This window comes from Scyliorhinus torazame, chromosome 10 (genome assembly GCF_047496885.1).
Source record: "Scyliorhinus torazame isolate Kashiwa2021f chromosome 10, sScyTor2.1, whole genome shotgun sequence".
Classification (NCBI taxonomy): Eukaryota; Metazoa; Chordata; class Chondrichthyes; order Carcharhiniformes; family Scyliorhinidae; genus Scyliorhinus; species Scyliorhinus torazame.
Window position 1 is genome coordinate 102,430,119 of NC_092716.1, and position 26,159 is coordinate 102,456,277.

General features: G+C 49.6%; 1 protein-coding gene across 1 annotated transcript in view; it reads right to left on the minus strand.

Moving 5' to 3' along the window:
• Positions 1 to 26,159, minus strand: part of LOC140430238 (diacylglycerol O-acyltransferase 1-like) — a 475,807-nt gene that overhangs the window by 337,613 nt on the left and 112,035 nt on the right. Inside the window, exon 5 of the mRNA XM_072517667.1 lies at positions 23,728 to 23,780. Within this exon, the coding sequence (XP_072373768.1) occupies positions 23,728 to 23,780 (53 nt within the window). The remainder of the gene's footprint in view (positions 1 to 23,727; positions 23,781 to 26,159) is intronic.

The window sequence follows — 26,159 nt, forward strand, 5'->3', positions numbered from 1 at the left end:
TTGATGCGGCTGAAGGCCTGGCGGGCCTCCGTCGACAGGGGGAAGGTTGTGGACTGGATTAGGGGTCGGGCTTTGTCCGCGTAGTTGGGGACCCACTATGCGTAATAGCTGAAAAACCCTAGGCAGCGCTTCAGGGCCTTGGGGCAGGGAGGGAGGGGGAACTCCATAAGGGGGTGCATGCGTTCAGGGTCGGGGCCTATAACTCCATTTCGCACTACATAGCCTAGAATGGCTAGACGGTCGGTGCTAAACACGCATTTATCCTTATTGTATGTCAGGTTAAGGATGTTCGCGGACTCGAGAAATTTGCGGAGGTTGGTGTCGTGGTCCTGCTGGTCATGGCAGCAGATGGTGACGTTATCCAGATACGGGAACGTTGCGCGTAAGCCGTACCGGTCAACCATTCGGTCCATCTCTCGCTGGAAGACCGAGACCCCATTAGTGACACCAAAGGAAACTCTTAAAAATTGATAGAGCCGCCCATCTGCTTCGAAGGCAGTGTACTTGCGGTCACTACTACGGAGGGGTAGCTGGTGGACTTGAGATCCACCGTGGAGAAAACCGTGTATTGTGAGATCCTGTTTACCAGGTCGGCTATCCGGGGGAGAGGGTACCCGTCCAGCTGCGTAAACCTGTTGATGGTCTGGCTGTAGTCAATGACCATCCTATGCTTCTCCCCGGTTTTACCACCACTACTTGAGCTCTCCAGGGACTGTTGCTCGCTTTGATGACCCCTTCCCCCAACAGCCTTTGGACCTCTGACCTGATGAAGGTCCGGTCCTGGGCACTGTACCGCCTGCTCCTGGTGGCGATGGGTTTGCAATCTGGGCTGAGGTTCGCAAACAGGGAAGGCGGGTCGACCTTAAGGGTCGGGAGGCCGCAGACAGTAAGGGAGGTATAGGGCCGCCGAATTTAAAGGTCAGGCTTTGCAAATGGCATTGTAAGTCCAGCCCCAGGAGGGTAGCCGCGCAGAGGTGCGGCAGGACATACAGGTGGAAATTGTCGAATTTCCTGCCTTCGACAGTGAGGTTTGCTAGGCAGAACCCCTGTATCTTCACCGAGCGTGACCCGGAGGCCAGGGAGATCCTTTTGTTTACAGGGTGGGTTATAAGTGCATAGCGCCTTACCGTGTTGGGGTGAACAAAGCTTTCCGTGCTCCCAGAGTCAATCAGGCAAGACGTCTCGAGGCCGTTGATGAAGACCGTCATCGTAGCTGTTGCGCGTGTCCGGGGTCGACTTTGGTCCAGTGTCACCGATGCCAGATGAAGCAGTTGCGAGTTCTGATCGGGCAGCGTGTAGTCGGCCGTGCTGGGGGCCTGGGCACCCATCCAAGATGGCGTCACCCATGGGTCACACATGGTGTCCGGGGATGAACAAGATGGTGGTGGCGATGGACAAAATGGCGGTGCCCACCCGTCCAGCGTGGTGTCCGGGGAGCAAGATGGCCGCACCCATGTGTCGCACGTGGCCCTAGGATAGGGGGGTGAAGGTGAGCGCTGGCCGGTCGGGGCCTGAAGGGGGGGTTGCCGCGGCGGTCCGGAGTTGCTGGAGACCGCGGCCACGGCGCGGGCCAGATTGACCCACACAAAGTGGCCCTTCTTGCCGCACCCTTTGCAGGTGGCGGTGCGGGCCGAGCAGCAGGGCGGGGATGATTCGCCTGCCCGCAGAAGAAACAGTGGGGCCCGGTGGCGTTAGCGAGCCGTCTCGTAGCGCAGGCCTGCGGGGTCAGTGGGAAGGTCTGTGGGGCTGCCGCTGCGGGGTGCCACACAGCCCAGGGGGCCGCCGTGCGGTCGGGCACATAGGACTGCACGTTTTTGTAGGCAACGTCCATGGACCCTGCCAGGGCTCGTGCCTCTCTAAGTCCCAGGGTGTCCCTTTCTAGGAGTCTTCGGCGGATATCTGAGGAGCTCATACCTGCTATGAAAGCATCCCTGATTAAAGGTCCATGTGGTCGCTCCCCGAAACTTGCGGGCAGCCACAGTTTCGGCCCAGCACCAGTTGCGCCCGGTAGAAATCTTCCAACGATTCCCCGGGGCTTTGCCGTCTAGTTGCAAGCAGGTGCGTAGAACTGACTTACAGGGCGATCGCGGCATCATAGTTCTCCGCCTCCTCAATAAGGGGGTAGATCTCAGGGCTGACCCTTGAGCGCAGGAGATGCATTTTCTGTCCCTCTGTGGGGGTGCCTCCGGCCGTCTCGAGGTATCCTTTAAAGCACGGCAGCCAGTGTTTAAATATTGCAGCCGAGTTCTCCGTGTGGGGGCTGAGTTGAAGGCACTCCGGTTTGATTCGGAGATCCATCCTTCCAGTTTAAGACTAGTAGATTAAATTGATGCGCGATCAATTACACTCTAGATGAAGTGATTTCAAAACTGAAGGCTTTAATCTACTAGAACTTGTTCCCCAGCAGCTTCGGTACAGAAAGTGAAGGCTGCTGGGACGGCACCATTTCTTATACTCCGCCTGTCAACAGCCAATGGTAGACTCCTGGGTCTAACCAATGGTCATCAGCCTCTTGGGTACCGCAATACCTGGTACTACCACAGTGACATTAAATTCTGCACTTGGTTTACGCCCCTGAAGAAAAATCAATAAATTTATAAATATATCTTCCAATTCTCAATCTGAATTCTCAATAGACATTGAGCGAGCATCTTTTTCAAAGAGTCAAGTTGACCTGAAATCAACTTTCTCCAGTGTGTTATCTGTAACCACCTAAAATGGCTGATTCCCTATTAATTTGGCCAAAACCCGATTTTAAAATGGCTAACCGAAAAGGCTGATGGGAAAAGCACCCAACAGGACACAAACGGACAGCTGCAGACAGAATAGCGTATACGGCTCTGGGGAAGTCGGCCCAGATCGATACACAAGACTATTAGCAGCACATCAACCCAGACATCTGCAGTTTAATTGGCTATCCCCGGGAACAATTGCAACATATTAGCAATTGAATGCCGGGCCAGACCTGTCGGCGCCTGCAGTGGCCGAAACAAAGACAGGTGAACAACCACCCCCCGATCGAGGAATCGCCCCGTTATTGGACGTATCAGACCCAGTGATTGGGAACAAGTCCAATCACTTGGGACTCAGGGTCAATGGCCACCCCGAGAGGCGGGAAGCCCCTGAGCCCTATAAAGTGAGGGGGCAAGTTCAGATCTCTCTCTCTCTCCCTTCTTCTCCTGCTCGAGACCTTCGCAAGAACATCGACCAGAAACTGTAAGTTTGACTCCAGCGATCGCTACCCGATAAAGACTCCTAGCCATCGACCCGTATCAGCCTTTTGAATCCCGCCGGCCAGATCCGATTCGATAAACCATTTGTTTCCCTGACCCGGTGGGCCCTTCCTAAACATTACTTGTTGTATATAATAAATGACCGTTGATTTCAATCTTACCACGTGGTGGTATCAGAAAGATACCTGGCGACTCGTGAGCAAGGGTGACATAATCAGAGCTAATAAACTAAGGCTAAAAAGAGCGACATAATTGGCGACTACGCCGGGACCCGACATAGAAGTGGAAAACCACTCCGGGAGAACCCCAACAATTTGAATAGAATCCAATCGGAAACAAAAACAAAAAAAACGCCACAAGTGTTCAAGCGGTTCTGGTTAATAATTCACAATTCGGAAGTGTGTGTATGCATGCGTAACTAACAGGGTTATAAGGTAAAACTGATAGATTTTTGTTGCGTTAAAACTGTCGGAAGTCGGTATTTTCGGAAATTAGCGCACGCCGTACCCGCATCTACGACACCACCTTAGCCCCTTGGTCCAAATTTGAACGTAACGAGCAGATAAGAGAGATGGCCATGCAGGCAATGCAACGCCTCATGAACCCCGAAGAATTTGCGGTCGCACCGATCAGCAGCATTAAAGTGGGACAGTGTCCCATTTGGGAAGTGGAAATTCGCAAATTTCTGCAGGGCAAAGGATGGCCCATGTGGAGCGGTTTCTGTAATAATGATGACTCCGGTCCCGGAAGTATAGGGCATACTTGGTGGGAGAACATGAGTGAAATCCATAAGAAAAGCTTAGCAAAAGCGCGCAAGCCGATGGCAATCGTGTCCTGCATGGCACAATTGCGAGGCACAGAGGTCGTCAGGACGCTCCGAAAAGAAATAGAAGGCATACATCGGATGAGTAAAATCGATGTATGCGAGATGGAAAAGGAGAACCTGGAATTGAAAAGGCAGTTAGAAGCCAAGGACGAAGAGGTGGCTGATGCCAAACGGGACCACCAGTCTTGTCTGGCGCATTTGACGAATGTGATATAAAATAGTTACTTTAGAGATATTAGTTAATGTAATGTAGAGGTAGGCCAGTCTAATTCTGGTTAGTTCACAGACAAAGGATTTCAGACCGCATGGAAAAGCAGGAAGAGGTGTGTCCACCAAAGCAGGAGAAAAGGATGCTGGGTAATAGAGGCCAGAGGAAGGGATTGGAAGTGAGCCAATCAGAACAGATCAAACAGGTCAGGAGGGATATAGGCTGACCTATGGGCGTCGAGTATGTGAAACTTGCTACCATTTGAATTAATTTGCAGAGATCCCTTTGTCTCTTTGTTCATTTGCTTTATGGGATGTAGGAGACTGGATGTCTCCTATGTTTCTGTGAAATGAATCAAGCTTGCAAGCTAAATAAAGTAACTAATGCTGTACCTGCAAATCCATCTCGACTTTTATTGAGGCCAGACTGACGGGTAAAGAAACTTGGGATTCAACACATTTAAGCAGTTTTCAATCCCAGTATGAGAAGGCTTATCAGGACACGCAGCGTGCCGTCCTGGTTAAGAAAGAGACGGAGAAGCAGGTGGAGACGCTACAGAAGCAATGTAGTGATCTCAAGGCAGCCTTGAGAGCGCTCCACGCTGCAACCACGGAACAAAGGCAGAGTACCTTAGACCATGCGAAGTGCCGAAAGCAAATTGCAGACATGCCAGCAATGCTTTCTGTCCAAAAAGAATTCCAAGACACCTTTGGGGAAAGTTTAGACCAGGAAGACGGCCCTGATTGGGAAGAACTGCAAGAGACAGCGCAGAGATGTTCAGGGAACATGTGCGCAGGGAAAACCCCAAAGGAGGAGAGCACCCCCACCCCTCACACAGCAGGGAATACAGGCTCCCATGAACCCTGTAACAACCCACCGCACCGCCACAGCAGACGAGGCGGGAGTCTTATATTCCACCCTCCTCACAGTGACCCAATTACGGGACGCGTGTGCTAAAATCACACCGTTCCTCCCCGCTTCAGACCCACACCATTTCTTTGCCACCGTCAAACACCAGGCGACCATGTACGGCCTGGATGAGAAAGAGCAGGTAAAGCTCACGGTCCTCAGCTTAGACCCATCGGTCGCAGCAGCCCTTCCCGACCCACAGAATGTAGGAGGAGGCACCCTTGCAGAAATGCATACCGCGATCCTGGATGCGATCGGGTATAACCGGGGCGGCCCCGTAGACGGTCTAAATAAGTGCAGACAGAAAAAGTCTGAACACCCCACAGCGTTCGCAGGACGCTTGTAGATTCATTTTGAAGCCATTTTCGGAAATCTAGACCGTGCCCATTTGTCCGCCGACAATATGGCCAAATGGACCCGCACCCTTATCTCCCATGCCACGGAAACAGGACAGAATGCCTGTAGTAATTATGACCCCTCGGAGGAGGCTCATAATGAGAAGTGGGTGGTCAAAAGATTGTCCCGCGTTTGGGAACAAGCGGCTCACAGTAAACCTGCAGCTAGAACCTCTGAGGAAAAACAAGCCGCCGCAGACGTGCAGGCAGTAAGAACTACTCTTCACAACCCCGCCTGGGTAAACGAGGGAAAGAGCAGCCACCCAGCAAAACCGCAAGAATGCTACAATTGCGGACAGTTGGGGCATTTTGCCAAAGAATGCAAGGCCCCTAAAAAAACCACAGAAAGCCCAACAGACAGGCACTCTCAATAAGAAAAAGACAGAGCCCATACATAGCATTAGCGCCCAGTCCGATCAGACAGACTTGACCGGAACGGACTGACGGTGTGCAGGCTCCCCCAGCTGGGTCTGCGATACCCTGTTGGATAGGTCAGGACGACCCGTAGTCGCAGCAAAGGTTAGGGGACAGCCGATCGAGCTTCTCTGGGACACAGGAGAGTCCCGCACAACCTTAAATTCCTCCACCCTTGGTAAGGACACGTGGCCCACCACAGCCACTATCACCCTCAGCGGCTTCACAGGCCACTCACAACAGGGACATATCACAATGGTGCCATCCAAATCGGCACCATTAATACAAAACACCCCGTAGTGTTAGTCGACCTGCCCCCAACAGCAGAGCACATTTTGGGGATCGAGTTCATGAATTCTCACCACCTCTCTTTCGATCCAGTCAACCAGTGTGTCTGGAAGATGGCGAAATCCGCTAGAGCCCCCGCAACGCTCCATATAGGGGATTATATGAACAAAATTAGCGCAGTAGGCGAGTTTTGGTTCAACCCCACTACACTCAGCACAGACCGACAGGTTAGGGCAGTCCTGCAAAAGAACAGGGCAGCATTCGCAACCCACAAACACGACTGTGGACGGATGACCGGTTCCGTACAATTAACAGGACCGGACCCTAGACCCCAAAAGCAGTACGGATTCCCCCTAGAAGCAGAGGGAGAAATCCTCAAGGTTATAGAAAGTTTATTAGAGCAGGGCGTCCTAAGATCGGCAGCCTCAACTAATAATGCCCCGATTTGGCCAGTAAGGAAGCCCGACGGATCATGGCGCTTGACCATTGATTATCGGGAACTCAATAAAGTCACCCCCGTAGCAGCCCCCACTGTTGCAACAAGTCCCGAGACCATGCTCAAACAGGGACTCCATGCCCGATATTTCACGGTTTTGGACGTCAGTAATGGGTTCCGGTCCATTCCATTGGCAAAGGCATGCCAGTATAAATTTGCCTTCACTTTCAAAGCACAGCAGTACACGTGGACATGCCTGCCACAAGGCTTCCACAACTCCCCCTCCATTTCCACCGACAGCTGGCAAATGGACTAGCAAAATTTTCTCGCCCCGAATGTCTGGTACAGTATGTAGGCGATCTACTACTGCAGACAGACACGAAGGAAGAGCACATTGAGCTTCTGTCCAAACTCCTGGAATTACTACATTCCATTGGCTGTAAAGTAAACCCCAAAAAGGCCCAGATATTGGAAGAGAAAGTGGTATATTTGGGTACAATTATCACGCACGGCAAACGCGAGATCGAGCACAAAAGAATTGACTCGATTGCTAAATTGCCCCTTCCCCAACACGTTTCAGCCCTCCGGTCGTTTTTAGTACTGGTTGGCTACTGCCGAAACCACATTGACGGTTTCGCCAGCAAGGCAGCGCCCCTCTCAGACATCCTAAAGAAAGGAGCCCCCTGGGAATGGCTTCCGCCACATACGGATGCTGTGGAATCATTAAAACAGGCGCTCATAGCCGCCCCCGCACTACAAATTCCCGACCAGCTTTTCCCTTACGCAATAGAGGTAGCGACCACAGACCGCACCCTTTCAGCCGTGCTTCTGCAGGAACGGCACGACCAGCTAAGACCCGTCCGTGGCTTATGCCTCCCGAATTTTAGATGCTGTGGAGCAGGGATTCTCAGCCTGTGAGAGGCACCTGCTCTCAGTTTTCTGGGCAGTCCAGTACTTCTCATACATTACCGGACTGAACCCCATCACCATTTTGACCGAGCACACCCCCACCCAACTTTTACTAGACGGACGACTTGAAGACGGTACCGTTAGCCAAATCCGCGCTGCTAGATGGACCCTTCTCTTACAAGGACGGGACATCACAGTCAAACGGAACAAAACACACACATACTTAGTGGACAATCTACAGTACCCCGGAACCCCCCATGAGTGTGAAATCATCTCGCCCCACCATAATACAGGCCCCTTTATCGCTAAAACGCCCCCCAGAAAACTAGCCACTCCATCTCAGAACCCCCCTCACCCAGACACGTGTGACCCCATTAGGATCTATGTGGATGGATCTTCCATGGTCCTGGATGGGCAACGCATAACAGGTTGTGGGATTTATGTGGAGGACGCGCAGGGACGCGCCCTCGAGGAAATCGCATTAAAATTACCCGGACACTTAGGCGCGCAGGCAGCAGAGCTTGCGGCCATCGCTTACATTGTAGAGCACACAGATTCCTTCCCCAGCCCAGCAGACATATATTCAGACAGCCTATATGTTTGCAACAGCCTCACCGAATTTCTACCCCTCTGGGAAACAAGAGGATTTGTTTCCGCGGATGGGAAACCCCTCCCCTCAGCCCCATTACTCCGCCATATTTTGGAAAAAGCCAAGAACCGGACCTTTGGCATTATAAAAGTCCGCAGCCGCCATCGTTCCTCCCCCCCTGGAAATGTAAAAGCCGACGCACTGGCTAAGGCAGGATCCAGGCATGGGTACTTTTGGAAGCCCCCCGAGAGCGCGCCAGTGAGTGCAGTTCAGGTCGCGCAGACTAGGATCGAAGATCTAGTAGAGGCCCAGAAGCAGGATAGCGCTCTCACTGAAATCGTGAAAGGGAAGTTTCCAGCCTCATATGAGAGGTACAGAAATACAATAACCACACATGACGTCGTGGTGCTAAAGGACACCCTTTATGTAGTTCCTGAGCAGGAAAGGAACCAAATAATCTGTTTATTCCATGATGGTCATGGACACCAGGGAATCAAACCCACCGCAGCCCACCTCAAACAGCTTTGTTGGTGGCCTAATCTCAAAGAGGATGTATCCCATTACATTGAGAATTGCCTCATCTGCGCTCAGAACAACCCAGATAGATATGCCAAAAAGGCACACCTCAGCCACACCCGACCCGTTAACGGCCCCTGGACTAACCTCCAGATCAATTTTATAGGTCCATTGCCCCCTTGCAGGAATGGCTATAAATATGTTCTGGTGGTCATAGACACTTTTACAAAGTGGGTGGAAGCATTTCCAGCCCGCACCAACACCTCGAAAACCACCGCCAAAATCCTAACCCACCACATTTTTACAAGATGGGGACTCCCCCGCAGTATTGAATCGGACCAAGGTTCTCACTTTACGGGACGGGTCATGCAGAACGTCCTCACGATATTTGGCATAACCCAAAAATTTCACATTGCGTACCACCCTCAGTCGAGTGGTATAGTGGAGCGCATGAATCGGACCCTAAAAACCACCCTTAGAAAAATGGTCCAGCAGAACAACACCACTTGGGATTCTGTCCTCCTCTTTGCGCTGATGTTTTTGCGTAACACTGTTTCCACCTCCACAGGTTTCACCCCACACACCCTCATGACCGGACGCCCCATGAAAGGGACAGAGTACGTGTTGGGTTTAGACCTGACCAGCCCTGAAGTTAGGGCCCTCACCCACGAGAAAGCCGTTGAACAATTACTTATAAATGTAAAAACAGCTCAGTTAGCAGCCGCTGTTAAACTGGGTACTAAAAGAAAACAGAGCAAGGCCTGTTTTGATAAGGCAGTACATGCAACGGAGTATAACATAGGACAACAAGTGATGTTGTCTGTGTATAACCCCAGCACATTTCTGTCTCCGAAATACTCAGGTCCGTACTCCATTACGGATAAAGTGAGCCCATCGGTATATAAAATCAAATACCAAAATGGTAAGACTGCGTGGTTTCACATAAACCAGCTAAAGGCTTATGGAGCACAGTCAAACCACACCCACCACGTCATGCTTGACGCAGCAGACCAAACCCCGCCCACAGCCGTGACCACACCAACCCCCTCCACGTCCAGCCGAGACACGGACTCGCCCCCGACTCTGCCCACAAACTTTACACTCCGCCCCGGAACGCCCGCAGACTGCAGCAGCAGAGACAGCGACTGTGACTCTGACGACAGCCACAGCACACCTCCCTACTATCCTGGTCCCACACCCAGCAACTCCGAGTTCGACTCCAGTGACCCCTTCCTCATCACTTTCTTAAACAAACCACACCACCGACCACCGAACCACACGGACGACCCCGACTTTATCCCCACTCAACTTGACGAACGCCATTGGCACCGCGACAACTCCTACAGACTCGTCCGCAACGACGAGAGCAACCCCAACTCATACCACGCAGCCCTCTCAACATTAATTCACTCCAGAATTTGGCACCCGGGAGAAGGAGACGACCCCGACTCAGACCCCCAATCCGCCAACCCCTTTGCGACCCTGTTCGCAACAGAGAACTGAGTTGTCCACATGATGATTTAAAGGAGACACTTGGTGAAAAGTGTTGTCCTTCCTGATGGAACCTGCAGGATGTTTTACGTTGTTTGTATGTTTGTTTAAGTGTTGTTCGTCCGACAGGAGAATTTTTCTCACACGCCCGTTCTGCCGAAACCTCTGAGGACTTGCCTCAGAGACCCACCGCGGCCAGACGCTCGTTCAGAGGAACTAGCTTTTCAGCTGATACTTGTTCGGGTATCAGATGCCCGATCGTAACTGCTCTTCTGATTTGACGGGAGAATCACAGCAGCAACCATACCATGATGACTACATCTTTGCCCGTTCTTGTCGGTTGCTCAGGCAGTGGAGAAACGGCATGAGACCCGCCCTGCCTGGGGACCCTCCCCCCCCCTCCCCCCCCCTCCCCCCCCGTTGGTCATAAACGCTCGGGTAGGGGACATACGGTATTGGTAGCCGTCCTACCCGGGGACTCCATCCAAATTTTACCCGTCGCGGCCCATACGCACCTCATTCGACCTTTTCCTTTCAAAAACAGTTTTATTTATTTAGGCAACCTTTGGGTTGCTGCCAAATGCTATTTACATCCTAGAACATTTGGATGAAAAATCAGCACTGGTCCACCATTGGGAAATGTGCCGTGTCCTAACATTTGTTTTGAAAAAAAAATGAGGGAGTCACATATAGTGACCAATTATAAGGGAATAATTGGCCCCGCAGGACAGACATGTTAACATACCGGATATTATACCAAGGTAGTTACAGATACTATGCTTGTTTTACAGAACTCCAGAAGCTCCAGGACCGGAGAAAACAGAGAACACAAAGAAAGAAAAGAAAGAGGACAGCCATGAGGACTTCTTTCATCGTGCTCAACATCTTTTATTTGGACATTTGGTTGCGCGGGAACGCGGACCCCATTACTCCAAACCCCCCTGCCGTTAATGTTTCACTGCCCCGCAGTACCGAGGGCCCAGTCACCAGCCACGCTGCATTATCCTGGTGTGCCAAGTTCATAACTTGGTACTCCCTGTCGTACGTTATTGAGGCACTACTAGCGTTGGCCATACTCTGCTGTGCAGTACAGACTACGCGCCTCCGCAAGTGGAGAAGGAGAGCGTACCGCGCTCGAACCCCGGTATATCGGATCCGATCCCCTATATTCGGTTATGACCAGAACCCAGACCCCCGCGACCTATGAAACCAGAATCATAAAACATGCACTTGCGTTTTTCCTGTAAAATAAAAAGATGTACAAAACTTTCATGAAAAAAAAATGTATGATCCTGAGCTTGACTGCCAAGCTAGGAAAGAATATATGGAATGTTCTGATTGTTGTTGTATGTTTTAGAGAGATAGGATTATGCAATGCTTGATGAATGTATTTAGGTAAAAGTAGAGGTTCCAAGTTTTTATTTTGTAGATACATGCCCCTGCCTGACATAGCACCCTCAAGAATTGTTTAGGTAAATTTTTGTGCATAGCTAGGGTCAGAGTAGTGGCCATGTAGGAGGTGCCACCCCCCCGCCCCCTGGTCAGGGAACAGAAAGGACAAAATTTATGTGATCCTTCACGCTTCGCGTTAGGATCACAAGGAGGGCCTGTAGCCACCTAAAATGGCTGATTCCCTATTAATTTGGCCAAAACCCAATTTAAAATGGCTAACCGAAAAGGCTGATGGGAAAAGCAGCCAACAGGACACAAATGGACAGCTGCAGACAGAATAGCGTATTCGGCTCTGGGGAAGTCGGCCCATATCGATACTCAAGACTATTAGCAGCACATCAACCCAGACATCTGCAGTTTAATCGGCTATCCCCGGGAACAATTGCAACATATTAGCAATTGAATGCCGGGCCAGACCTGTCGGTGCCTGCAGTGGCCGAAACAAAGACAGGTGAACGACCACCCCCCGATCGAGGAATCGCCCCGTTATTGGACGTATCGAACCCAGTGATTGGGAACAAGTCCAATCACTTGGGACTCAGGGTTAATGGCGGCCCCGAGAGGCGGGAAGCCCCTGAGCCCTATAAACTGAGGAGCCAAGTTCAGATCTCTCACTCTCTCCCCCTTCTTCTCCTGCTCGAGACCTTCGCAAGAACATCGACCAGAAACTATAAGTTTGACTCCAGCGATCGCTACCCGATAAAGACTCCTAGCCATCGACCCATATCAGCCTTTTGAATCCCGCGGGCCAGATCCGATTCGATAAGCCATTCGTTTCCCTGACCTGGTGGGCCCTTCCTAAAGTTAAGTATTGGCCAGTAGTGGTAGGTTTCGATATAGATAGTAGGATTATTGTGTAAGCATTAATTGTTGTATATAATAAATGACCGTTGATTTCAATCTTACTAAGCGGTGTGCTGACATATTAATCATAACTCGAGCTTGAACCACATGGCGGTATCAGAAAGATACCTGGCGACTCGTGAGCAAAGGTGACATAATCAGAGCTAATAAACTAAGGCTAAAAAGAGCAACAATCAACCAACTATTCTGTGGGAAATAACGGGTACGATTCTGCCAAAAGAATTCCTAAGTGTCATTTTGGGCAGGTTGGCAGGGTGTTTCCCGCCAACTGTTTGGGTCAGATCCAGACTTGGATCTCAGTCATTCTTTTATGATCATGCATTTTTTGGGGCCTTGGGGAGTTTCTCCCCAGTTTAGCTCACACATAGAAATTGTTTCAGCAGTGGAGAGCTGAACTCGCCAGCGAGACAGGTTCCTCCAAGATCAGGGTGCCATTTTAAAAGTTTGCCCCGATCTCCAAGTGAGCTTGGGTGTCCCCCACAGCCCCCAACCAAGGGCAGTGCCACCCTCCACAGACATGGGGATTACCGCCTGATAGACATCAATTCAGACGAGACGCTGAGAAGCAGTGAACCGATGCTTTAATAAACTAAATATGTGCCGACCTGTAGCTCCTCACGCACTGCAAGACTGCCCCAGATCAACAGGCTTTATACCTCCACAGCTGGGCAGAGCCACAGGCAGTGCCAACAGCAGCACCAAGAATAACATTCCAACAGTACAACAGCAACAACCAATAACAGAACAGCAATAACAATAAGGATATACAACAATGGAGATGACGATACTAACAGAACAGTAGAACAATAGTGAACATATATAAAACAGCCTTACGCAGCCATACGTGGCTCATCACATTCACCCCCCGTTTAAAAAAAGTCCAGCGGGGGTGAAAGGGACTCACAAGTTCAGTCTCACAGGAGTAAGAATTGTTCGCTGCGATCGCCTCAGCTCCGGCTGCGGCGCGGACACTGGCGTCGAAACCTTCGGCTCCGGGAGCACATCGTCCGCACACCAGGGTCCCGGATAGGGTGACGACGCAAAGGCACGGATAAAGGACCCTGTGGGAGATGTTGGTGAAGGTGTAGGTGGGGAGGTGGGCGGGGAGGTGGCTGGGAGGGGCGCAGTGATAATGGGCGCGGACGTACCCGCTGGAGCCAGGTCCCGGAGGGAGACTGTGTCCTGTCGTCCATCGCGGTGTGCCACATACGCGTACTGAGGGTTCACGTGGAGAAGCTGAACCCGCTCGACCAGGGGATCGGCCTTATGGCTCCTCGCGTGTTTCCGTAGGAGGACCGGCCCAGGTTTCGTTAACCAGGCCGGGAGCGAGACCCCGGAGATCGACGTCCTGGGAAAGACAAAAAATGGTAGTGAGGGGTCTCGTTTGTGGCAGTACACAGAAGCGACCGGATGAAGTGGAGCGCGTCAGGGAGGACCTCTTGCCAGCGGGAGACTGGGAGACTTCTAGACCGTAGGGCCAGAAGGACGGCCTTCCAGACCGTAACATTCTCCTTCTCCACCTGCCCGTTCCCCCGGGGGTGTAACTGGTAGTCTTGCTCGAGGCCACGCCCTTACTGAGCAGGTACTTACGCAGCTCCTCACTCATAAAAGAGGAGCCCCGATCGCTATGTATATAGGTGGGGAAATCAAACAGGGAGAAAATGCCGAGCAGGGCCTTGATGACAGTGGCAGAGGACATATCAGGACAAGGGATTGCAAACAGGAAGCGGGAGTACTCATCAACAACGTTGAGAAAGTACACATTACGGTCAGTGGAGGGGAGTGGCCCTTTGAAGTCCATGCGGAGGCGTTCAAAAGGGTGGGAGGCCTTCATCAAGTGAGCCTTGTCCGGCCGATAGAAGTGCGGCTTGCACTCTGCACAGATTTGGCAATCCCTGGTCACAGCCCTGACATCGTCAGTAGAGTAGGGCAGGTTGCGGGCCTTGACGAAGTGAAGAAGCCGAGTGATCCCCGGGTGACAGAGGTCGTTGTGGATGGCCCGTAACCGGTCTGTTTGCGCGCTGGCGCATATACCGCGGGACAGGGCATCTGGGGGCTCATTGAGCTTCCCAGGACGATACAAGATGTCGTAATTATAGGTGGCGAGTTCGATTCTCCACCACAAAATCTTGTCGTTCTTAATCTTGCCCCACTGCGTGTTATTAAACATGAAGGCAAGTGACCGTTGGTCTGTGAGGAGAGTGAATCTCCTGCCGGCCAGGTAATGCCTCCAGTGTCGCACAGCTTCCACAATGGCTTGTGCCCCCTTCTCGACGGAGGAGTGTTGAATCTCGGAGGCATGGAGGGTACAGGAAAAAAAGGCGACAGGCCTTCCTGCCTGGTTGAGGGTAGCGGCCAGGGCAAAGTCAGACGCATTGCTCTCCACCTGGAATGGAAGGGATTCATCCATAGCATGCATCGTGGCCTTGGCAATGTCGGCTCTGATGCGGTTGAAAGCCAAGCGGGCCTCAGCCGTCAGGGGAAAAATAGTGGACTTAATGAGTGGGCAGGCCTTGTCCGCGTAGTTGGGGGCCCATTGGGCATAATACGAGAAAAGCCCCAGGCATCGTTTCAGGGCCTTGGGGCAGTGGGGAGGGGGAGCTGTCGGGGTCGGGTTCAGGCCCTAGGATACCGTTTTCCACGACATAGCCGAGGGTGGCTAGCCGGGTTGTGCGGAAAACGCATTTCTCCTTATTGTAGATTAAATTATGGAGTCGGGTGGTGCGGAGGAATTTATCTAGGTTCGTGTCATGGTCCTGCAGGTCATGGCCGCAGATGTTGACATTATCCAAGTACGGGAACATGGCCCGCAGCTCGTACTGGTCCACCATTCGGTCCATTGTTCGTTGGATGACTGAAACCCCGTTGGTGACGCCGAAGGGGGCCCTGAGGAAATGGAAGAGGCGGCCATCTGCCTCAAAGGCAGTGTACTGGCCGTAGAGAAGACTCGATACTGCGCAATCTGATTGACAATATCAGATATGCGTGGGAGGGGGTACGCATCGAGTTGCGTGTACCGGTTGATCGTCTGACTGTAGTCGACTACCATCCGGTTCTTTCCCCCGGTCCTGACGACCACCACTTGCGCTCTCCAGGGGCTGTTGCTGGCCTCGATGATCCCTTCCTCCAGGAGCCACTGAACCTCTGACCTGATGAAGGCCCTGTCCTGAGCACTGCACCGTATGCTCCGGGTGGCGACGGGCTTACAGTCTGGGGTGACGTTCGTGAAGAGCGAGGGAGGGGCGACCTTCAGGGTCGCGAGGCTACAGATCGTGAGCGGGGGCAGGGGTCCCCCGAATGTTACTGTTAGGCTTCTGAGGTTGCACTGGAAATCTAACCTGAGCAGGAGGGGAGTGCAGAGATGAGGGAGGACATAGAGCTTAAAGTTAGTGTACTCTACGCCTTGTATTGACAGGTTTGCGACGCAATACCCCCGGATCTGTACGGAGTGCGAACCGGACGCGAGGGATATAGTCTGCGCGATGGGGAGGACCTGGAGGGCGCAGCGCCTTACCATATCCGAGTGGACAAAACTATCTGTGCTCCTGGAGTCGAAGAGGCAGGACGCCTCCTGCCCATTGAGTTTGACAGCCATCATCGAATTTCTCAGATGGTAAGGTTGGGACTGGTCGCGCTGAGGCAATGCGAAGGACTATCTGTGGCAGCAGCATGATCACAAAATGGCGGCGGATGACGCGCCTGAAGGAGGCGGTCCCGGCAGGCACGATGCCAAGTTGTGGGGTCTGTGAGCCTCAGGCCGACAAGCTTTTGATTTGGGGGCTTTAGAGCGGCTCAGACATACCTTCACAAAATGACCTTTCTTGCCGCACTCATTACACACAGCGCTGCGTGCTGGGCAGCGCTGCCAGGGATGCTGGCTCTGCCCGCAGAAATAACAGCAAGGTCCTCCGGAGCTGGCCGTCAGCCGTGCGGTGCAGGAGTGAGATACGCCTGGGTCGGGTGATGGCTTCGCCTCTGACGTCCCCAAGGATGCCACGTGATCGGACGGAAAGTTCTTGAGGCTCTGGAAAGCCACTTCTAATGAGGTAGCCAGCTTCACTGTCGCCTCGAGGTCGAGATCCCCTTTCTCGAGGAGGCGCTGCCATACATAGCTGGACCCGACTCCAGCCTCATAAGTGTCCCGAATCATTAGCTCCGAATGCTCCGATGCAGAGACCACCCGGCAGTTACAACTGCGGGCTAGTACCCTCAACTCACGAAGATATTCCGTGAGCGACTCACCCTGGCGCTGACGCCGTGTGGTGAGGAGGTGTCGGGCGAGGACCTCGTTGACCGACCTCACAAACTGTTCCTTGAGTACATCTACAGCCTCCGTATACGAGCCCGCATCTCGGATTAACTGGAAGATCCGGTGGCTCATCCGGGCGTTGAGGAGATGTTGCTTGAGTGCCGGGGAAATCGCAGCCGTCGAGGATTCAAGGTAGGCCTCGAAGCAGCTGAGCCAATGCTCAAATATAGCCGGCGCTTCAGCGGCCTGCGGGTCCAGTTCGAGACGTTCAGGTTTGAGGGCAGCATCCATTATCAAAATTTTAGTTTATTAAATAGATAGATATCAATTCAGACGAGACGTTGAGAAGCAGTGAACCGATGCTTTAATAAACTAAATATGTGCTGACCTGTAGCACCTCCCGCACGGCAGGGCTGACCCAGGTCAACAGGCTTTATACCTCCACAGCTGGGTGGAGCCACAAGCGGAGCCAACAGCAGCACCAAGAATAACATTCCAACAGTACAACAGCAAGAACCAATAACAGAACAGCAATAACAATAAGTATATACAATAGTGGAGATAACGATACTAATAGAACAGTAGAACAATAGTGAACATATATACAACAGCCTTACGCAGCCATACGTGTCTCACCCCCCCCCCCCCCAAGTGAGGATGCCCTGCTATGGGGTAGCTGTGGGCCCTCGTTCACCCTTCAACCTTAATGGGACCCCTTAATACACCCCCTTCACTGCCCCCACCCTTCATACCCCCTTGTCATGGGCATGGCCCCCCTCATGCCCTGGCCCTTGGCAGTGCCAACATGGCACCCAGGAAGTGCCCCTGGCACCATGGGTGCTGGGTTGGGACTGCCAGGGTATCCGGGGGAGTACTAGGATCCTGTCTTGTCCCCGACCATCCGGGGGCTCTATTGGCCTCCGAGGCCCCTGAGTGGCCATCATGACTGTCTCCCCTTGTGGAAAGCAGTACGAATCGGCGTCCGGTTGAGGCCTTGCCGGTGTGGCTGGTGACTCGCTGGTTCTGTGTGAATATGGCCAAATATCTCATTTTAATATCATTATCTGGAACACACCCAGCATGGACATGATCGCCGCCATGTCCAATTTGGGTCTGTACCAGGATTCACCCATCGCGCCCAGCACAACGCAATGGCTGAAACCGTGCCCAACATTTCTCGAAGACAAATGTTCCTCTTCACTTGCACTTGGGCATGCAAGAGGAAACAAAGGCAGTGATCTGTAATGGCAGGTTTCCTCCCTTTTTATGCTGCTGAGGCTTTCCTGGGCTTCCCCAAGATTATATAACTGGGTCTGCACTTGTTGGATTTTTTTCAGGGGACATACAGAGAAAGTTGACATTCATAATTTCTGTTAATACTTAAGGACAAGAGAAAGGGGGCTGGATTCTTTGCGCGGGCGCATGCACGTGGTTGCCATCTCCGCGCCGGCTCAGAGCAACATGTCAACGACCGAACAGCGGGCCCGCGCAGAAGGAGGTAGGTACCCTGACGAATGTGATATAAAAGTTACTTTAGAGATATTAGTTACTGTAATGTAGAGATAGGCCAGTCTCATTCTGGTGAGTTCACAGACAAAGGATTTCAGACCGCATGGCAAAGCAAGGAGGAGGTGTGTCCACCAAAGGAGGAGAAAAGGATGCTGGGTAATAAGGGGGCCAGAGGAAGGGATGAGAAGTGAGCCAATCAGAATGTATGACCAGGTCAGGAGGGGTATAGGATGACCTATGGGAATCGTGTATGTGAAACTTGATACCATTTGAATTGATTTGCAGAGATCCCTTTGTCTCTTTGTTCATTCGCTTTCCGGGGTGTAGGAGACTAGATGTGTCTTATACCTTTGTGAAATGAATCAGGCTTGCAAGCCAAATAAAATAACTAATGCTGTACCTGCAAATCCATCTCGACTTTTATTGAGGCCAGACTGACGGGTAAAGAAATTTGGGATTTGTCACCCTACAGATCGCCGTCGCCTGCCGATCGGAAGCCCCGATCGCGGGCCTGGACCCGTGGAGGCCACCCCCCCCCCCCCCCCCGAGTCTGATCCCCCGCTCTCTCCCACCAGGACGTCCACATCAGCTGTGTGTCCGGGCTCCCACCGGGTGGTACGAGGTTTGAACCACGCCAGCGGGACTCGGCGGAAGTTCGGCCCATTCCCCGCGCAGAGTCGCTGTGAGGGCCTATTTCAGTGGCCCCCGACTAGTGCCGCGGCGACCACACGGGCGCAATTGGCCGGAGAATCAGCGGCCCGGTGTCAGAGAGGCGTGGCGGGATTCGCGCGCCCCCCGGCGATTCTCCGACCCGCCGCGGGCTCGGAGAATCTCGGGAGTCTCCCAAACGGAGAACCCAGTCCAGGATATTTTATGGTAATGAGAAACATTTCTGTTACCTTTGATCTGAAAGCTGAGCAAGTGTTTGCTTCCATTACTGAGCTTGCCGGCTTCTCATGGAAGTATTCACATGGTGGTGGTGATGGCATGAATTGGCCCTGATTTGCCATTAATTCCAGTGATAATGCAGTTGATACAAATGTGCAGTGAGCAGTAGTGGAAGAGATGGGTGAAATTTGGGAATTTTAAATGTAGCAACCAAATGTGGATAAATTGTGAAGAGAAGGAATTCCTAACCTGCATTAGTTGTAGTCACTGCAAGAACTAACAGTGGAAATAGTAGAACTACTCCAAGATTGATCATCTGTGCTGCATACCCTGATTTTTCACTCATTGTAAGCTGTAATATATACACAAAATCTGTTTAGTTTAACCACTTTTACCAACCTTTCCCAAACTTCTAATCATTTTTGCTTCATTGTCACAAATAAATGATGGTAAATTGAAAAAAAAATTTAAACTCCAACACTGTATATATGACTCAATTTCACAAAGCATTATACAAATCCCAATCGGAAAGTCCTACATCTACTATGCTTTCTATAAAATAAATGTAATGATTGGGAGAATTTATAGACAGTGATGTAAGTAATTAGTTTGCTTAGATTGAAAAACTATGTAATCACTGTCCACCGGATTTTAGAATTTTCAATCATATTCTAAATAAAAATGTAGCTGTAGTACATAGCAGAAATCCTACTCTCCACAAAATTATTGGGTGGCACAGTAGCACAGTGGTTAACACTATTGCTTCACAGCACCAGGGTCCCAGGTTCGATTCCCAGCTTGGGTCACTGTCTATGCGGAGTGTGCACGTTTTCCCTGTGTCTGCGTGGGTTTCCTCCGGGTGCTCCGGTTTCTTCCCACAAGTCCTGAATTACATGCTGTTAGGTAATTTGGACATTCTGAATCCTCCCTCTGTGTACCCGAACAGACGCCGGAATGTGGCGACTAGGGGCTTTTCACAGTAACTTCATTGCAGTGTTAATGTAAGCCTACCTGTGACAAAACAAAACTACAGCTGAGGTAATTCAAACAATGACGGATTTGAGTAATATTTTACTATGAAATCTAAACTGATGTACACAATTAAAGTGTACTGAAAGCTACATGAGTGATTTTTACCAAGACACGACTTACTATTTTAAGTTAAAGTAGAAATATATATTACGATTTTCAAATCATATAAAACTTCTGCCTGCTTTTGAGTATACCAGTGTCATTCTGTGGGAGAAGTCGCAAAGGACAACCTCCCTTTGATATATTTTGATGGGGTGATATTGAAAATATCAAGTATGCAACCTTACCATACCCACAAAGTATACAACAAGAATTAAGGAAACATCAATTCACACTAAGTTATCCTTAAAGATTTATTTGTCATTATTTACTAAGGAACCTAAGTACTGTCGTTCCAGTATACGGGCACTGAAAGGAAGTGAATAAAATCAGTCATATTTAGACAGATATCTCAGATGAATCACTAAATACAGGAGCTCTGCCAAGGAATTGTTGACAGTTTATAAAAGTAGATATAAGAGTAATATAGGGGCCACTATAGATCTGAAAATTTGATAGCAGTACTTAAACACACAAACTATAAGTAAGAGTATCTGGGATCCCTGTGATCAGTATTAATTATTTTTATGACTTGGTATTATTTGCATCTCCAAACTTTTGTCAAGCAACACAAATATCTTGGTCCTAAGCAAACATTTGCATCTGATAGGAAACTGCAAAATGGCCTCATAAAGGATTCAAAACTTGATTAGCTTAAGCAACAGTTTTCACAGTTAGGATTGAATTGAAAAAGTAATTTACTATTGTGATGACTTCAGATAAATCAGTAAGCAAATACACATGTAGAGCCAACCCACTGTTGGCAACTGATATTTGCCTGGTTTTGTTAGCCAAACCTTTATATAAAAATATGGACCGTCAAATTCTTCAGGGTTATTTTTTCTAAGTCCAGGAGACCGGGAGAACCCAAACAAAGTTTCATGTCCATTTAATTTGTTTTGCATAGAAACTAGATTTTCTGTAGAAGGCATCACATTGAAGTTGTGATGAAAGTCCAAATTAGAAACTATTTTTGCGAGAGGTCCACCATAGCATACCTGCTATTGAGCCAAATAGACGAGGAAAGTTCCAGGTTTGTTTCTTGGTCTATTACATTGGTCCTTTAAGCTAACTGATCTCAGCATGTAAGCAAATGCAACATAATTTTGGCCACGGGTTTCCCTGGGCTAAGAAGGTGGAAAATGAGAGTCGCCATTTGTAGTTACGATTGAGTAATTTATGCTGATAAAGTGCATGTGTGAATGTCAGCTAAGGCAATTAGGTTTAAAGTAGTTATGGAAAAACCCCACAGCAAAAGCAAAGGGAATATATATACCCAACAGGAAGAGAACTGATTTGAGAAGGGATCTAACATGGGTGGACTGACAGGAAAGTAGTACATGAGTAGCAGTAGGTCTTCAAAACAGAGATAGTTTGAGTCCAAATCAAACATATACTCAAAAAGAAGAAAGATGGTGCATCCAAAGCTAGGAGTTTTCTGTATGACAAAGGAAATGGAGGTTAAAATAAAACAAAAAAGATTTATAACTAAACTCAGGTACAGAATACAACAGACTACTACAGAGAGCATGAGAGAAATTGATATAGGGCAAAAACGAAAGTATTAGTAAAGATTCACAGCTTAAGATGAAAGGTAACCCAAACACCTTTATAAACATTAAAAGAGCAAAAGGATGGTGGGGCCAAAAGATTTTTGTGGGGCCAGAGAGCATGACCAAGGTACTGAATGAGTACTTCCCATCTGTGTTCACAAAAGGAGGAGGACATTAATGCTGTAGTAGAGAAGAGAGAATTACAGATTTTGGACAGGATAAAACTAAATGGGGAGATAGTAAATATGTTGGTATCACTCAAAGTTAACAAGTCACCTGGTCCAGATAGGATGCATCCTAGGTTGCTGAGGGAAGCTAAGATGGAGCTAGCAGAAGCTCTGACCACAATCTTTGAATCCTCCTTGGATTTGTGAGTTGTACCAGAAGAGTGGAGGATTGCAAATGTTACATCCCTGTTCAAAATACAGGAGAGGGATAAACCTGGCAACTACAGGTCAATCAGTCTAAAATCAGGTGTGGGAAAACTACTAGAGGTCAAGGGCAAAATTAATTCTCACTTGTAGAAACATGCCTAGGAGGAGACACCAGACTGGATTTGTTAAAGGCAAATGATGTCTGTCTAACCGGATGTGGGTTTTCTAATTAAGTAACAAGAGTCAATGAAGGTAGTGTAATCGTTGTTTGATATGTGGACTTTCAAAAGTCATTTGATAAAGTACCATTTAACAGGTTTATTCTGAAAATAGGAGCCCAGGGTTTTAAAGGGACACTGGTACCTTGAGTAGATAATTGGCTATGGGGGTTCAAAGGGAATTCAATATTAAGATCATTACTTTTCCTGTAATATACATTACAATTTTGAGTATAATTTTGAAGTTTGTGGATGATACAAAATCTGGCAATATAGTAAATAATTTGGACAATGTTAGTAGACTTCAGGAAGACATAGTAGGACTGGTAAAAAAGGAAGACATATGACCGATGCAGGTCAGTCTGAACTGATGTATTTTTGAAGGCAGTTCACAGGGAGGCAGTATATTACAAATTGAACTATTTTGAGGGGGAAATGCAAGAGCAAAGGGCCCTGGGGGGTGTATATTCATAAATCTTTGAAGGTGGCAGGGAAGTTGATAATGCAGTTAAGAAAACATATAGGATGCTTGGTTTTGTAAGGGGGCATTGCAAAAACAAGAAGTTATGCTAAACTTTAACCATTCACTGGTTAGCCCTCAGCTGGACTATTGTGTACAATGTTGGGCACCACACTTTAAGAAGGATGTCAAAACCTTGGAATGGGAACATAGGGGGTTTACAGGATGACACCAAAATGAGGAACCCCAGTTAAGTGAATGTATTAGGGAAGATGAGAATGTACCCTTTAGCACAGAGACTGTTAAGGATAGACCTAGTAGGGTATTTAAATTATGATAGAACATGGGAAGAAAACCTCCCTTGGGTCAGTAACCAATGGTCAAAGACTTGAATTAATTTGACAAAGAGCTAAGAGGGGAAACAAAATAATTGTTTTCACAAAGTGGGTTATTAAGATCTGGCGTGTAATAATTGAAAGGGTACTGGAACCAGAATCTACAAGAGCTTTCAAAAACCTGTACATATATTTTAAGAGGACTACTTTGTAGGATTATGAGGAAAAGTTGCAATGTGGGAATAAATTGGGCAGCTGGATCAAAAAGCTGCAGATGGGGCTGAATGGCTTCCTTCTGTGCTGTAAAATTATATAATAGGAGCAGGCCCATCAATGGCACTCTCTACAAAATAATAGGTGCAAGAACCTTTATTTGTTACTCAATATTGGTTAGCTAAGACTAAAATTCACTTCCTGGCCTCTCGTTCTGTAAAACAATATTTTTACAAATCTCAATTCTAGTAATAGAAATACACTTACTGCTGACAGCGATCTTTCTATATGAAGAGCAACAAAGATATATACATTTGACACTGAAAGAGAGAAAAAATGGTCAGATTACTGATTTGATTCAACAGATATACTATTTAAAAAACTGTTCTCTAACGTAAAAGACTGCCCCACACAAGCATTCATTCACTAAATGGAGTTGTTCATAAATTCATTCCGAAGATTAAATGGTACATTTCTCGTCTTGCTTAATAGTTGTTACGGGACTTCCGGTGACAGGGATGTGCTGAATAGTCACACATCAGGTGGCTCGCCTCCTACAAATCCGAAACTAGGCTCTTTTACTCGAAATAGCCCACTATTACAGGGAAAAAAGTATCCCCCCGCACCCCAACCAACAAAACACGAACGAAGATGCCAAGCAACAGCAACTCCAGAGGCTGTAAAGAGATGAAAAATAGGAAAAGCCAGGAGAAACAAGTGGCTGAGCTGGCGGATGCAGGAAGTGATGAAGCTCGGGCTACACCAGAACGAGAACAACAACGACTGGCCAGCTGCATGAGGAGGCCCCCCCTCCCCACCAGCACCACCACCAGAGGGTGTTGGAGGATGTTCCTCACAAGGGAACTGAGAGAATATAGAGAGGAGGTGAAGACCAATATGCATGCTGTGGTCAGGGTGGTGGCCGCAGCAGCTCTGGCGGTGACCCTGGACGTTTGGCAGAGAGGCAATTGGAGGCCCAGGAGAGCACCATAAAGAAGCAAGAAAAGGCCTCAACAGACCAGAGTGGCTGGATCGCCGCCCTGGAAAAGGAAACAACAAGGTTGATCGTGACGCAAGACAGTCTGAGTGGAAAGATAAAAGGTCAGTAGAAACCAGTCAAGGAACCTAAACCTGAGGAAAGTGGGTCTACCGGAAAGTATCGAAGGCAGGGACCCCATGGACTATGTGGCCCAAATGCTGGACAATCTGGTAGAAAGGTATAGCTTCCCCAACCCACCAGAAATAGAGAGAGCCCACCGGTCACTCCACCCGAGTCAAGGCTGGAGAGCAGCCGAGAGTGATAATTGCCAAAATGCACCGGTATCAAGACCGGGAAAGAATCCTGCACTGGGCAAGGCAGAGGAAAAACTGCAACTAGGAAGGTCACCGGATCAAGATCTACCAGGACTTTAGGACTGACCTGGCCAAGCGCCAGGCAGAGTTCAACAAGGCGAAGGCAGCGCAGTACAAACACGGCGTAAAATTTGGGAAGCTGTGCCCGGCCAAACTCTGGGTCACATTCCAAGGCAGGAAGCACTTCTTCATGGCCCTGTGGATGTGGACAAATTTTTCTGGGAGAACAGGCTGGAGAAAAGGCATCAGGGACAGCGGTGAAAAGAACACCCGAAGAGACTTTATTAATTTATTTAACCAACTTGAAGGACACTTTGCACAGGACTGCATTACCTCGTTCTGAAGACCGGAGTTGCAGCAGAGGAAGGAAATGGCGAAGGCAACAGAGTGCAGGGAAGGGTGAGGAGAACGGCAGTTGGGAGAACAGATAGCAGGCGATGGGTGGATGCATAACCGACTCGGGATGGGGGCCACCACACTAGTTGAAAAGCTAGCGTAGGAAGCATGATCGAGAGAGGAGCTGTGGCGCATCTGTGGTAAGTATGGTTGATCCCGCAGGAAGTGGGGGGGGGGGGGGGGGGGGGACACAACAAAAAACTATCAGAAGTCACCTGGGATGTCAGGGGTCTTAATGGCCCAGTGAAAAGGTCCGGAGTCTTCACCCACCTCTGAAAAGTATGAAAGCCGACATAATCTTCCTTGAAGTGACGCAACTGAGCGAGAAGGACCGACTGCAAGTAAGGAAGGGTTGGTGGGACCATTCCTGCTGCGAGACAAGGGCCAGGGGGTTGCCATACTGCTGTTTAAGAGGATGATGTTTACCGTGACGAGGACGGTTATGGACCCACGGAGACTCTACATCACGGTCAGCGGTGACCTGGACAGGACACTAGTAGTCCTGGTGAATGTGTACGCACCCAACTGGGAAAACATGGAATTTATAAAAAAGGTCATGTTGGAAATCCCCGACGTCGACACACACTGGCTTATCATTGGGGTGGGGGGGGGGGGGGGTGGGGGGAGTTCTCCTTTTTCTCCCAGGTACACAATGGATATATACTTGGATCAACTTCTTTGTAGTGGGGAAATAGGTGCTTCCAGGGCTGGTAACAGCGGAATACTCCACGATTGTAATCTCTGACCACGCTCCACATTACGTGGATGTGAGGTTGGAGAAGGGCTGTGCCCAACGCCCCCCATGGAGGTTACACACTGCCCTCCTGGCCGATAAGGCTTTCTGCGAGAAAAAAATCACAGACCTTGGACGAGTATATTACTAATAACCAGAATGGGGCGGTCTCACCCTCCACATTATGGGAGGTACTGAAGGCTGTGATCAGGCATGA